The 13,027-nt window shown below is 44.8% G+C and overlaps 1 protein-coding gene across 6 annotated transcripts in view; it reads left to right on the top strand.

The window, feature by feature from the left end:
- The first annotated feature begins 312 nt into the window (after positions 1–312).
- SH3RF2 (SH3 domain containing ring finger 2) overlaps positions 313–13,027 on the top strand; it is a 126,503-nt gene continuing 113,788 nt past the window's right edge. For 3 of the 6 annotated variants that reach the window (XM_086701351.1, XM_086701366.1, XM_086701343.1), the window contains exons 1-2: positions 347–521; positions 1,561–2,055. In XM_086701351.1, the coding sequence (XP_086557477.1) occupies positions 1,678–2,055 (378 nt within the window). In that variant the 5' untranslated portion in view covers positions 347–521; positions 1,561–1,677. Of the gene's footprint in view, positions 522–1,560; positions 2,056–13,027 lie in introns of all 6 variants that reach the window. The other 3 variants (XM_086701356.1, XM_086701377.1, XM_086701388.1) reach the window with 3 other exon arrangements.

Genomic DNA, 13,027 nt, shown 5'->3' with positions numbered 1-13,027 from the left:
TTTGACCTTTTCAGCAAATCCTTATAAAGGTTTAAAATAAACACAATCACCCTGGCATGTTTATAACTGAGCTGTGTTTCAACTTCTTGGATAAGAGAGACAATGAGAAAAGTGAAAATATAAACTGTAAATACTTAGCCTTGGGGGCTGGCTTATATTTTGTCCCCTGCAATCTTTTCCCAGAAATCAACTCAGTTACATGAAGGAAGGATCAGTCAGCAGAGTGAAGTCAGAAATTGCTGCTAGCTGCCAGGCAGTGAAAGGGTTAACAAAGGCTGAGTAAGGCGATCCTTGAAATGAGTAAGACTCAGAGTTGTTAAAGTTTTCAAAGCGTGGCAGCCGCTCTTGGGGGAAAGGAAGCCAGTTGGAGGAAGCCTGGCCAAGCAGAGGATCAGAGGATTGTGCTGAGCTGCACACAGCTGGGTTTACAAGCTCAAGGTTAGTGGCCCCCCGCACGTCTCCCCAGAGCTGACATCTTTGGAGAGTTGTCTCAGGAGGGCACGGCGCCATCTCTCATCCCCGTAAGTCATGTCTGCTTCCCTTACTGGCGGGGCCACCCACCCTCCAGCCAAACCTCCTGGGCATTGTGCTCACCCAAAATTTGGCACTTGTGAGGACAGGTGACCTCTTCCGGGGAGACTTATCTCAACTGGAGACTTCTTTTCAGACATTTAAAAGGAAATTGTTACTGGAGTAAGGATGTTTTCAGACCACACACGCACACCTGTATACACTGCTCTGTCTGGATTTTTGCAGGTTGTGACCACAATCCAGAATTCCTATCTGCTTCAGGTGGAACTGAGAACAATTGTCCAAGAAACTAAACAGGCTGTGTGACGTCGTCTTGTGGGTGGAATATCGTCTCTGAGGCTAGAATAATCAGGGAAGAAAGAAGGGAGGGAGGGAGGGAGAAAAAAAGAAAGAAGGGGAAGGAGGGAGTGAGAGGAGAAAAAAAGAAAAAAAGCTTCCAAGCACCCTGGCCTGTACTTAAGGCAAACAATTTGAAAATGCGTTTCTAGTAAGAATTTTTCTTGTGCAGTACTAGGACAAAATAATGGGGGAAGGTGCACTGTGAAGGAAATAATTCTACATCTGCAGAAGGTTCAGATAAACTTATCTACACAACTTGTCTGCATGTGCTGCAGATAACAGATAAAAGTAGGGGAAGAAGGAGGAATAGATAGCTTCACAGAAATTGTGTTCCATGGGGGTCTTGCTGTGGGAACTGAAATTGACTGTCTGCGGCGGGGGGGTGGGGGGAACCCCCTTCGAGGCCGAGAGGGCTCTTCTGCAGGCCCGTTTTGTCTCTGCTCTTGTTTGCACGCCGAGAGGCAATGAGTAAGTAGTCGGTCACCATGCTGAATGCTCCCTCAGATCCTTCAGCAGGCAGGAGTTGAGCCTTATTACCTGCTAGCACTGAATCAGAATGAGTCATTTGAAACTTGGGTGCTGGAACAAAGTGCTTGCAAACTGCCTTATGAGACACTGCCTCCATGTAGGTGGGATATACCTCTCTGAGCAGTCACATTTTTTTCCTCTCTTCCTTTCTCATTCAAACAGGCAGGAATTCTGAAGCTCCAGATAGGATAGGATAGACCCGGATCTGCCCCCTCGGCTCAGCTCACCCTACCATGCGGACTTTGCCCCTCCAGGTCAAGAGTGGAGTGTTAAAATAAAATGGATGATTTGACGTTACTTGATCTTCTGGAGTGTCCCGTGTGCTTTGAAAAACTCGATGTCACGGCCAAAGTCCTCCCTTGCCAGCACACCTTCTGCAAACCATGTCTCCAGAGGATTTTCAAGGCCCACAAGGAGCTGAGGTGCCCGGAATGCAGGACCCTGGTGTTTTGCAGCATCGAGGCACTGCCGGCCAACCTGCTGCTCGTGCGTCTTCTAGACGGTGTGCGCTCGGGGCAGAGCTTGGGGAGAGGGGGCTCCTTCCGCAGGCCTGGTGTGCTGACTGTGCAGGACGGCAGGAGAGGCAAGAGTAACCCCAGAGCTCTACAGTCCAGCTCTTTCCGGCTGGTGCCTAATATCAGAATCCACATGGATGGGGTAAGACAGATCTTATTTGTTCATTTCGTGTCCATTTGGAAGTTGGGTCTGTGTATACCAGCAGTTAGGGAACATCTTCCTTTCTTTAGTTACATTTCAAAGAGGTCTGCCAGTGATTCCCCAGAGGTAAGTTTCTGTGGGCAGTGGCCATTTTACGGAAACTCAGTGGAATCCTGAGCCTATCTAATCCATCCAGGAATTCTTAGAATTGTTAAAAGTCTCCCAGGTTGTCTCCCTTGTCTAGAAGGTAACAGTACAAAGAAAGCCTTCGTGATTATTCTTCATCTTTCACTCCTGCTGTTTGAGGCCAAACCAGAGGATGGGGAAAAGAGAGAAAAAAAAAATCCAGCTGCTTTTTGCTTTTGAGATCTTGGAGGAGTTTGCAAATGTCAGGTCTTGTTTCAATTTTACCCAACTCCCATCTTCCCACCCCAAGTCCTAAAGCGCTATTATGACGGTGCTCATTCATGATCCCTTCAAAGCTATTCTGATACTTGATGCCCAAAGACTGTGCAGGAGGAAAGCGTGTCTGTGACTGACAGGAAGGCTGGGCTGTGAAGTAGAACCCATGTGTACAGGAGCCCTACAGGTGTCTTCATTTACAAAATGAATCAAACATTCATAAAATGCACCTGAAAGGCTGCCATAAAACCAAAGGACCCAGTAGTGGCACGCAGGAGATCACACTAATGCTTTTTGGTGTCTGGATAATGCGAATCACTCTGGCCAACCATGCGAATGGATCCTGAGGACTGTGTCTGACCTGGCTGCAAAGCTTTTGTGGGAGGCTGTGTTAAGGGCACATCTCGAGAGGATGATGCAGTCCTTGTGAGTCCAGCGAGATTTTGTGCACTGTCACCCCACGAGTCAGCATGTCAAAGTAGACACGGGAAGCTGTGACCTGGGTCGCTGGCATACTTAGAAAGTCAAGGCTGCATTCTGTGAAGTTCTTACCTAAAGCTAACTTCTTTAAAGCTGACAGCAGAGTCTCTCAACTCCATTGTGAACAGTAACAGTGGGTGGGAGGGTCTTCTGCGCATTCCTTTCCGCACAGCAGAATAGGCTTATGATGTGCATTCAGGACACTTTTCTAAACTATTCCTTCCAGCGGCTCACCCCTCTTTCCGGTCACTGCACCTCCAAGTTGCCCATGCAGCAAGGGAAAGTGGAAACAGTCAAAAAGGAGAGCAGGAAGACGTGGGCATTGGTGTGAGTTCTTCACTTCAGACTTTTTATTGCCATTGTGCTTGTATGTGTGACCACATTCCAGAAAAGGGCTTGGCGCCCTCCTTTCAGGCTTCCCATTAGCCCAAGGTCTAGTCATCAATCAGAATCCACACGCCTGGAGAAGGCGGGGGGGGGGGGTAAGGCAGCAAACTTATCTCAAGTGTCTTGTTTGTAGAGAGTAGGGCTCTATCTGGGGTCAGCAAATCCCCCTGTGAATTCCTAAGACCCAGCAGCCTGTTTCCTCCCCCACCCAGCAAAGTCTGACTTGCCTCCTGGTGGAGTATCATCACTCACTAAGAAAGCATTGCCAGACCGGCAGGAGGCAAGTCTCTATCATCTTCATATATTTTCGTTCATGTTTTCATCTTTTTCGATGTGGCTATGTTGCTAAGAAAAGGTGCAGCGAATGTATCCCCAGCTACCAAGTTTTTGAACATAGAAGATTCCCAGGCCCCTCCTAGCATAGGGAGCCGTGGGATTAAGAGCTGATAATATGTAAGAGACAGCTGGTAAGATACTGCATGTCCCTGGAACTCTTTCACAAGGACTTGTAACATCAGACGAAGGTGCCAGTGACGGGGTTGTGCCCATCATCCAAGCTGCACTGGAGCAAGTCCTGTCGTGAGGCTGAAACACAGAAGAAGGCTGTTGAAGGCTACTGCTTTCAGGCGGGCCCTGGGTTGGTAAAGATGTTTCTGTGAGAGAGCGGTGCTGGCAGCCTCCCTCAGCCACCCCCGTTCCCTTCATTTTCCAAGCCATCCTTACTTGCAGTGGCTCATCTCCTCCCTTTTGCCTCTCTCACCGGGACTATGAACAAACCCGTTCCTGGATGTAAATATGGCTGTCATTCTGCAACCTGTCTCTGCTTCCACGAATGTAGCTATCTTTCCCGTAAGGGCAAAAGCAGGCATGCACCCCTCAGTTCAGAGAATTGAGGATTGTCTGGGACGCTGCACTGCCCTGAGAGTCAGAGGAGGCACTCATATCCTCGGTCTAATCCTTACCAAGTTACTTACCCTCTCTGCCTCCTCAGTTTACCCAATTTAGTCAACAGCTAATAATACTTGCTACCCACCTTCCTCTGGGATGGTGTGAAAATTATCTTTGCAACATACTCTTATTGCTTTAGAAAACATATGCTGTGTGAATGCAAAGCATCATCATTATCATTAATTTAAACCTGCTGTATGACTTTGGACAAGCCACTTAAGTTTGCTGGGTCTCAATTTAAAATTCTATAAAATAGGAAAATGTATTGTAAAAACAGAGAGCCATTGTGAGGCTTAACTAATTAGTGTTTACCTAGCACTTTGGGATCCTCAGATGAAAGGCATTTGGAAGATCATTATCATAGTAAACATTATTATTGACTGTTTATTGTGCCCTGTCGTGCATGAGGAATTCTACAAAATGCAGAAGGAGTGATAGCCCTTGCAGGAGAGTGTAATAGGTATTATTATTGAACTTGAATCTGTGATGAGTCCAGCCCAGGATAATACTAAGTATAAAGTACTGCCCTAAGAGGGCATAAATAACCTGTTGTCCCAGGGTACCATTTTGTAAAACACCTCTTCCAGAGAACCCGATGTTAACCTGGCCCTCTGAAAGAGTTCATTTAACCTCCTGCCTGTGAGTTTGTTAAGCCCAAAGACTGTTGTGCTCACCTAGGCTCATCTAATAAACGGGCTCATCGAGAATTTTTTGTTGGCTCAAAGAGGCCGGGTGCTCCCTGTGCCAGCCAGCATGCCAGGGTGGAGCCAACAGTCACACCTCATGGTGCCATCCCAAGAGAGAAAAAATAGTCCATTGTGCCTACCTGCCTGAAACCCTCCCAAGCCTACTGGGTAAAAAGAAAGCTTGGGAAATGGCTGTAGATTTCTACAGCGTGCAATTATTTCAAACCAACAGGTGAGATCGAAAGACTCTTGGACGGCCCCTGGCTGTGCAAATCCCACAGGTTCTTACTCCTTCCCTTACAGCAGTCAAGCCAAAGGATCTTGGCAAGTCTTCCAGAAGATTACAGGCTTCTGAATAATTGATCTCGCCTCCTCGCTGTGTTAATTTTTAGAAATATTTCTGAATTAAGACAGGCAGTAAAGCAGAGAAGCTTGCGAACTTAGGTTTGAAAAATAGAAGAATTCAAATCCTGCTTGTGCTGCTCAGTTGTATACTGTGGGTGAGTCACTTAAACTTGAGGGCCTCCAAGTCCCGATCTGTGAATTGGAGGTAACAGTAGTACCTACTTCAGAGGGGTGTTGCACGAAAGAAATGAAATGATTCATGCCAATTAGCTCTCAGCACAGGGACTGGCTCATACTAAGTGCTCAGTAAATGTTGTTGTTGTTATTGAAGTGACTTAATATTTTTTACTCTAAATGGCACATCCTCTTTCACCGGCTTGTTAATGGTCCTTTGTTAAGGACCAAAGATGGCCCTTGGTACCCTGATTTCCAGCCTGTTTGATTTTTCTCCAAATGACCTATGGCTGTGATTCAGATGTGTGATTCTCCCCAACTTATGCTGGCTCGGCAGCACATTTCCAAGACTCTAAAGGAGGCAGGAACTGATTCAAGAAGGTAACTTGCTAGCAAACTTCACTTCCCCAAATAACAAGCTCAAATGAACACATATGCAGGGCAAGAACCTTCCACTTCCCGGCATCTCCAACTTCTTCATTAACTTCTCTCTCTCTTTTTTATTCTCCTGTCTCTTTATCCCTGACACAAATGTTGCTGCCCCAGGTCTTACAAGGCCGGACTTTCTCCCTTCTTTGTTACACATCATGCCAACCACATACATTTCTGTCTCACTTGCCCCAGCTCAGCGAGAACATACCTGCCACCTCCAGCACACAGACCAGGTGACTGTGTCCTGGAAACTTTTTCAGCTGGTGTTGCAAGCCCCCAAGGGGGGGAAAATCAGGTCAGAAAACACATGAGGGAATTGAGGCTGAGTAGAAACCAGAAGGCATCCAACTCCTTTCCTGGGTCTCAGCTGCTGTGTCCTGTGACACAGACAGTGCTTTCTGCTGAATTTGCAAGGGGAGTGAGACTGTCTGAAGCCCCTGAAAACAGCAAGCAGATGCCACCTGGGTCAGCAAGGACCACATGTGACAGGTGGAGGAACACATAAAGGCAGGAGCTGAGGTTGAGAAGTCAGAAGACCCCGATGGTTCTCCACTTTCACACACATTTTGCAAATCTTTCAAAAAACCATATGGCACCAAATTGGCTCTGCCCTCAACCTCTCTCTGTGTACCTCCTTCCGAGTCACAATCCCTTCCCTTTTATTGCTTACCATAATGTTAAGGATATGTCATCAGATGGAGCTGGGTTTGTGCTGGGATTCAATTATTTGCCTTAGGCAGGGTCACTTAACCTCTCTTACCCTCAGTTTCCATATTTGTACAGTGGAGATAATAATGGCGTGCATATATCATCAGGCTCTTGTAAGATTAAAATAAGATAATGTATGTAAAAAGCTTAGCACAAATGCCTGGGACATCACAGATGCTAATAAATGTTAGCAACAGAAAATAACAAAACAATAACTGTAAAGGAGACAGTCTGCTGGCATGGGATCTAAAGTCCTTTGCACTCACACTTAAACATGCATGAAGCAAAAGGGAGAGCAAAAGGAAAGGGAGTTTTCAAAAAGACAGAACTACAGTGATGGAAAATAATTCTCAGTGGTTGGCAGAGGTTACGGTGTGAGAGAGGATGTGACTACAAAAGGATAGCACAAGAGAGTTTGGGTGAGGGAACCGTTGTGTACCCAGATAGCAGTGGCAGCTATAGGAGTCTATATATCTGTTGAAATTCATAGGCATATATACCAGGAGAAAAAAAGTCTGTTTTGCTGCCTAATGATGTTTAAAATATTTTTCTAAACAGAAAGGGAGCTAGCTCTTGTACGCTTCTTTTAGTCTCTGCCTGATTTCACCTAGCCCACTCTGATTTCCTTTCATCTCTTTATATATTGGGCTAGTGCTGGTTTTGAGAAGGACTTTGCCATCATTTGAATGATCAGGAAAATTCCTGCCGGTGGGCTTCTCTGTGTTTCAGTGAGCCATTCTATTACCTCTTTCAGGTTTTCTTATCAGTTAAAGCTGTTTGGCCCAAGTGTGGACAAACCCAACAGCTCAGTCCCCACAGGATGGCGCGACCAGAGGGGTGGGGCAGCTCTCCTTATGCAACCTCAATTATCCACCTCACCTAAGGGATTAGCCAATGCCTATTTTTCTGTTGTTTTCCTTTCCTCTTAGGAAAGGTTGCCTGCCCACATGTCCCTTCATAGGATAAAGAGAGATTATGAGCACAGAGAGTGCTTATTCAGCCCTTTTACTCACAAAAAGCATCCTCATCTGTCCCATTCCAGATGCCACTACATAGCTTTAGGCTTACGTGGGACCAGCTCAAATATAGCTCTTCTCGATTTCCTTGTCTTCTCTCTTTCTCATTAAAAAAAAAAAAATCCTGCATATATATTAGAGAAGTCTTTCATAAGGTATATTCTGCAAACTACGAATGGATGTTCCACAGAGCTCCAGGGTCAAACAAACCTAAGCTTAAAACAGAGCCGAGCATTGTTTCTTTGCGACAACACTTCTCAGAATTTTTAGCAAGCTAATGAATTGTGAGTCTCTAAGTGGTAAATTATAGTAAGAAATGTTCCCCAGATTTCTGTGGTAGTGGCATGCCCCTCTCCTCCCTTTTATTACTACCTTGGATAATATTGATTGTCCATGCAACAAATTTTGGAAAATGTCTCATATTAATGCAAAGGCAGCTGAGCCCCCAAAGAGAACCCCTATGGCAGTTAGGACTACTAACTCTTTCCAAGAAGAGTTTTAGGCAAGTCCTTGCCATTAGAAGATATTTTAGGAGTGCTATTTAAAACTCACCATCACCACCCTCTATACTGTTTATTTAGCTCCTACTGATGTCCAGCTATAAGTACTATGGGAACACAGCAAAGTCAAGATTCTCACCTTCCCAGTGCTTACTCTCTAGGTGTAAAACCAACTAGTCAGTATACACGTAAATACACTTACGTATACATATACACACATATATATCCCTGATTTAAAGATATTACCCATTAGAAGATACGTTATCATTTTAGTTATATCTCCTAAGGGAAAAAGGAAACAGTACCATGTTAGATGTTCATTTTAAGATACAGCCAATTTTAGAAATGTTAAGATATGAAAAAAGGAGTGTCTTACTGTCTGATTTCATTTATATAAAATTCTAGAAATGGCAAAACTATCAACTATAGTGATTTGGGGGATAATGCAGATGTTTTATATGATGGTGTATAGGTTTGTCTAAATTCATCAAACTGTACTTAAAAAAGAGTGCATTTTTTTTCTGTATAAATTATAACCCAGTAAAGTCAATTAAGATACAGAAGTCTTAGACTCAAGAAATGATGGTTTTTGAAAATGTCAGTGAGGTGGTTCATTCTGAAGGAAATGAAGTTTAGCCAATATTGAGGAGGGCACCTTTTGGGATGAGCACTGGGTGTTGTATGGAAACCAATTTGACAATAAATTTCACATATTAAAAAAATAAAAATAAAAAAAATAAAAAGAATCTTCCTAGGAAAAAAATAGTTGTTTTAATCATCAAGAAAAACATGGCCAAGGGGTGAAAAGGCAGCATCTGTTCTGGGCATGTGGGTACTAGGAAAGGCAGGATGGGACAGGGATATCTCAAATAGAATCAAAGTGGGAGGAGAGAGAGAAGGAAACAGATGGAGAAGAGACCAGGTGAGTGGATCCCTAGCCTCAAACCACCACTGAGAAGACACATGTAGACTCTGTGTACTACTCTCCCTGCAGCCACACCGGTTCCATGTCATTTCACAGCCTATGGGCTGTATCTGCCTAATGGATTCAGTGCAGCCAGACAATGCTCCAAGGGGACGGCTGAGCTTACTGGCCAAGTGAGGAGCAGCCTCCACTTCACTGACAGAGACAAAGCCATTTTTTTCCCATAGACATATTTGGGGTACCCGATACCCCTATCAGGTAGGAATGCCAGCCAGCGCGTACAAAGGAAGTGGTAGAACACAGGCAAGGAAAGACAGACAAGCCCATTTGTCATGAGCAGCTTCCTGCAACTTGGGTCTTTGTCAGCCCCAGGGTCAAACAGCTCCAGATCCCCACGCTCAGAGGCCAGGACATTTAACAGACTGCTCCTAAGTGCCTGCTCTGTACCAGGCTCTGTCTTGAAAGCTCACACCATCGAAACCTCATACCGGAGGTGCTCATGGACTCAGACCGCGGGACTCAAATAGCAGCTGAGTTCCCCTCCCATCTCTGTCACTGCTCCAGTCTTTCACGCAAGGGACAAGGAGAACGAGCGACTTGTTTTATGTCTCCATACTGTGCTCAGAGCACCCAGCCTACAGCCTGACCCATATTAGGAACCCCTGGATATTTTGTGGATGAGTGAATAAATAAATACATTCACGTCTATGGTAGAGCTCATGAAATCATGAAATAACTCCTAATGATGCAGAAATGAATTCTTCATGGATCAAGCCATTAGAGAGCTATGTGAGCAATGAGCAGCACGTTATATTAGGCGTAAAGTCATGCAGTGACTGAAACCTTCTAGAGGTGAATCACTTCATGAAATACCTTTTTGGGTGACAGACAGCACTGTCCAGAAAACAGTGTCCAAGTTCAAAACCACTTGGCTCATGAATTGTTAACCCTAAGAACATAGGAAATGCCACTCCATGTATGGCTAAACTTTCGCGTCAGATATCACAAATTTTATGTGCTCCTTTGATCTTGGGAGAAACATTATCTGGAGTTCATTGACACTGAGTCACAGAGATACCAGTGACAGAAAGGTAGAGCCTCTAAAAGACTTTGCTACTGGAGTTATGAGCTGAATTGACCTGGCCCCCAATATGAAGGGAAGGCAGCATTTCAAGTAGGAACATGGCCCTTGTACCTTTCATGCTGCTAAACCTACATCGTGCATATATGAAACATGCATAAGACTTACCATTTCCGTCATTTTAGGTGTGCTACCATTAATATATTGATAATTAATACATTATTGTGCAACTGTTGCCACTGTTGGTCTCCAGAAGTTGTTCATCATTCTTTACTGAAATGTACCAATTAAGTGGTAACTACATTGCCCTCAGTACGTATTTATGTATTTTTTTTTAATGTTTATTTATTTTTGAGACAGAGAGAGACACAGCATGAACAGGGGAGGGGCAGAGAGAGAGGGAAACACAGATCGGAAGCAGGCTCCAGGCTCTGAGCCATCAGCCCAGAGCCCGACCCGGGGCTCGAATTCGCGGACCGCAAGATCATGACCTGAGCTGAAGTCGGACGTTTAACCGACGGAGCCACCCAGGCGCCCCATATGTATTTTTTTTTCAACTTCTTTCTCAGGACACCTGGGTGGCTCAGTTGGTTAAGCATCCGACTCTTGGTTTCGGCACAGGTCGTGATCTCACAATTCATGAGGTTGAGCCCTGCGTGGGGCTGTGCGCTGACAGCACAGAGCCTGCTTGGGATTCTCTCTCCCTCTCCTTCTCTCTCTCAAAATAAATAAATAAACTTTAAAAAAAAAACTTCTTTCCAAATAAGAGAAATAGGCATTTTAGTATCATTTTTAAAATATGTATTTCAATTTTCTGTTGCTTCTGACCTTAGTCTTCCAATAAAATAAGTAAATAAGACAATGCTGTGATTCAGGACAATGGCTCTCTACTCATGTACTGGCTGTGTGCTTCTGGGCAAGTTACTTAGTGACTCCAGGCATTGTTGCTATAAAACAGAAACAGTCAGCTCACCTCACAGGGTTATTGGGAGGATTTAACAAGGTGATATCTATAATGTGCTTAGCCAGGGTCTGGACAAAGAAAGGTTCTAGTAAAGGTTAACTGTCCGCTTGCACTCTCTTTTAAAGTACTACCACACTTCCTGCATTTGGACTGCTTTTTTACTGCATGTAAACACAGAGCTACAGCAATCAGGGCATCACTTGGAGGATAAATCAAGATCCTTCATGTAAAGTTCTTAGCAAAGGACATGACACATGGTAAACCCAGTGACAGTGAATATGAGGAACTGTTGTTACTATTTCCCATTCATTCAACAGACACGTACAGAATGCTTTTTATGAATACTACTCTTGGCTGGGCTCTAGTGATGAACAGAAATAAATAAGATATGATCCTTGTCCTCAAAGAACTTAAGATCTTTTGAGAGAGCCATGCAAAGTAATCATTATGATGCAGTTAATTAAGGCAGTGAGATGGGTGCAACTGTTGTCTCTATTTTCTCATAAAAGATTTGTGCTCAATACATGTTCGTGTAAGACAAAAAAAAAGGGTAGAAAATGGTTACAGATAAAAATTTACAGCATCCTCTCTTTAGTTTGGGGGCAGTTATGGAGGTTGCAGATGGTCTAATCCTAAGTGCCCAAGCATTTACAGAAACCCATGACACTGAGGATTACAACCCTCAGAATAAGTGAGAGGCACATACACTGGGTGGTGAGTTCTGGTGTCACAGTCCTGATGCTGCTGGTTTTGGAAAATGGGCCTGTCAGCCATCATTCACAGACACAGCATAGAAAGCCAAGAGAAGAGGTGGGAGAACGTGGACTATTCACCATTACCCTTCCCCGAGAGGCTAATGGGAAAAATTTAGCCTGGAGATCATGAGAAATAAGGCACATACTCCTGGAGTGCCTGAAACAGATCACCCAAGCTCAGGGCTTCAGCCAAACTACCAGTGTTAGAGAAGGCAAGAATGAAGCTCTCTGGCAACCAGGAAACCTGGCCCATGTGGCCACTGCAGCCCATCCTTAGGTCTCAGTGTAGCTGGCCATAGGTTCCTCCTCAAGTCCCCAGAGTCCCCAGTGCTGTCGTCCCCCGGCCTCCACAGCATGCATCAGACTATATGGCGTTTTCCACTCACTTCTCTTTCCTACTGGACCATAAGCCCCATGTGGTTAAGGAGGTATGTTGTCTCCTCTGTAACTCGCACAGTGCATGAAATGCAAACAGCATTCAGTAAGTATTTAATTACTGAATGCATACTGCTTGCCAGAAACTGCAATTAGATTCAGCAGCTTCATGGCTGAGGAGCTCCTGGTGTCTTCCCCTGAGGCTAGAGGAGAGGGGATATACCAGCCATTTTGTCCCCAGGATCCTCTCTAGCCCCTGTCTCGTTGACGAGGGTGTTTCTTGATGTCAAGCCAGGTGTGTTAGGAATGGCACATAGGTGCTTTCAGGGGTTTCAGAGGTAATTGGGAGGTGAAAAAAGAAGTCCAACCAGAATGGAGCCAGGTAGGAACACCAATGGAAGGATGTGCCACAAACCTCTGAGCAAGTTGCCCTGGTTTTGCAGAATTAAAGATGATATTGGTGCATATAGTATTTTAATTGGTTGCCAAGGCAATGCAGCAGAATCAGTGGGCATGGGGCAGGAATAGAACTCTGCAGAGCTGTGTTCAGGAGGGGTGTTTGTGATATTAACAAGCTGCGTGGAGCTGAGAAAGGCAAGGCTACAATAAATCTTATCTGGGACTTTTGCTTAATAAACAAGAATGGCAGAGAAAAGGAGGGGCAGAGGAGAAATCTTCCCTTGCTGGCTCTCTGGAGAAGCAGGAAAGACAGTCTTCTGGATTTCAAATTTCTCCTTGGACTGGTAAATTCCCATAGATGAGGAAAATCCAAGTAGATTGGTTCCATGCAATTG

Source organism: Puma concolor, chromosome A1 (assembly GCF_028749965.1).
Source record: "Puma concolor isolate L17-30 chromosome A1, mPumCon1.1.hap2, whole genome shotgun sequence".
Lineage (NCBI taxonomy): Eukaryota > Metazoa > Chordata > Mammalia > Carnivora > Felidae > Puma > Puma concolor.
The sequence above is the reverse complement of the archived record's forward strand: the minus strand, read 5'-3'. Positions and strand labels throughout refer to the sequence as shown.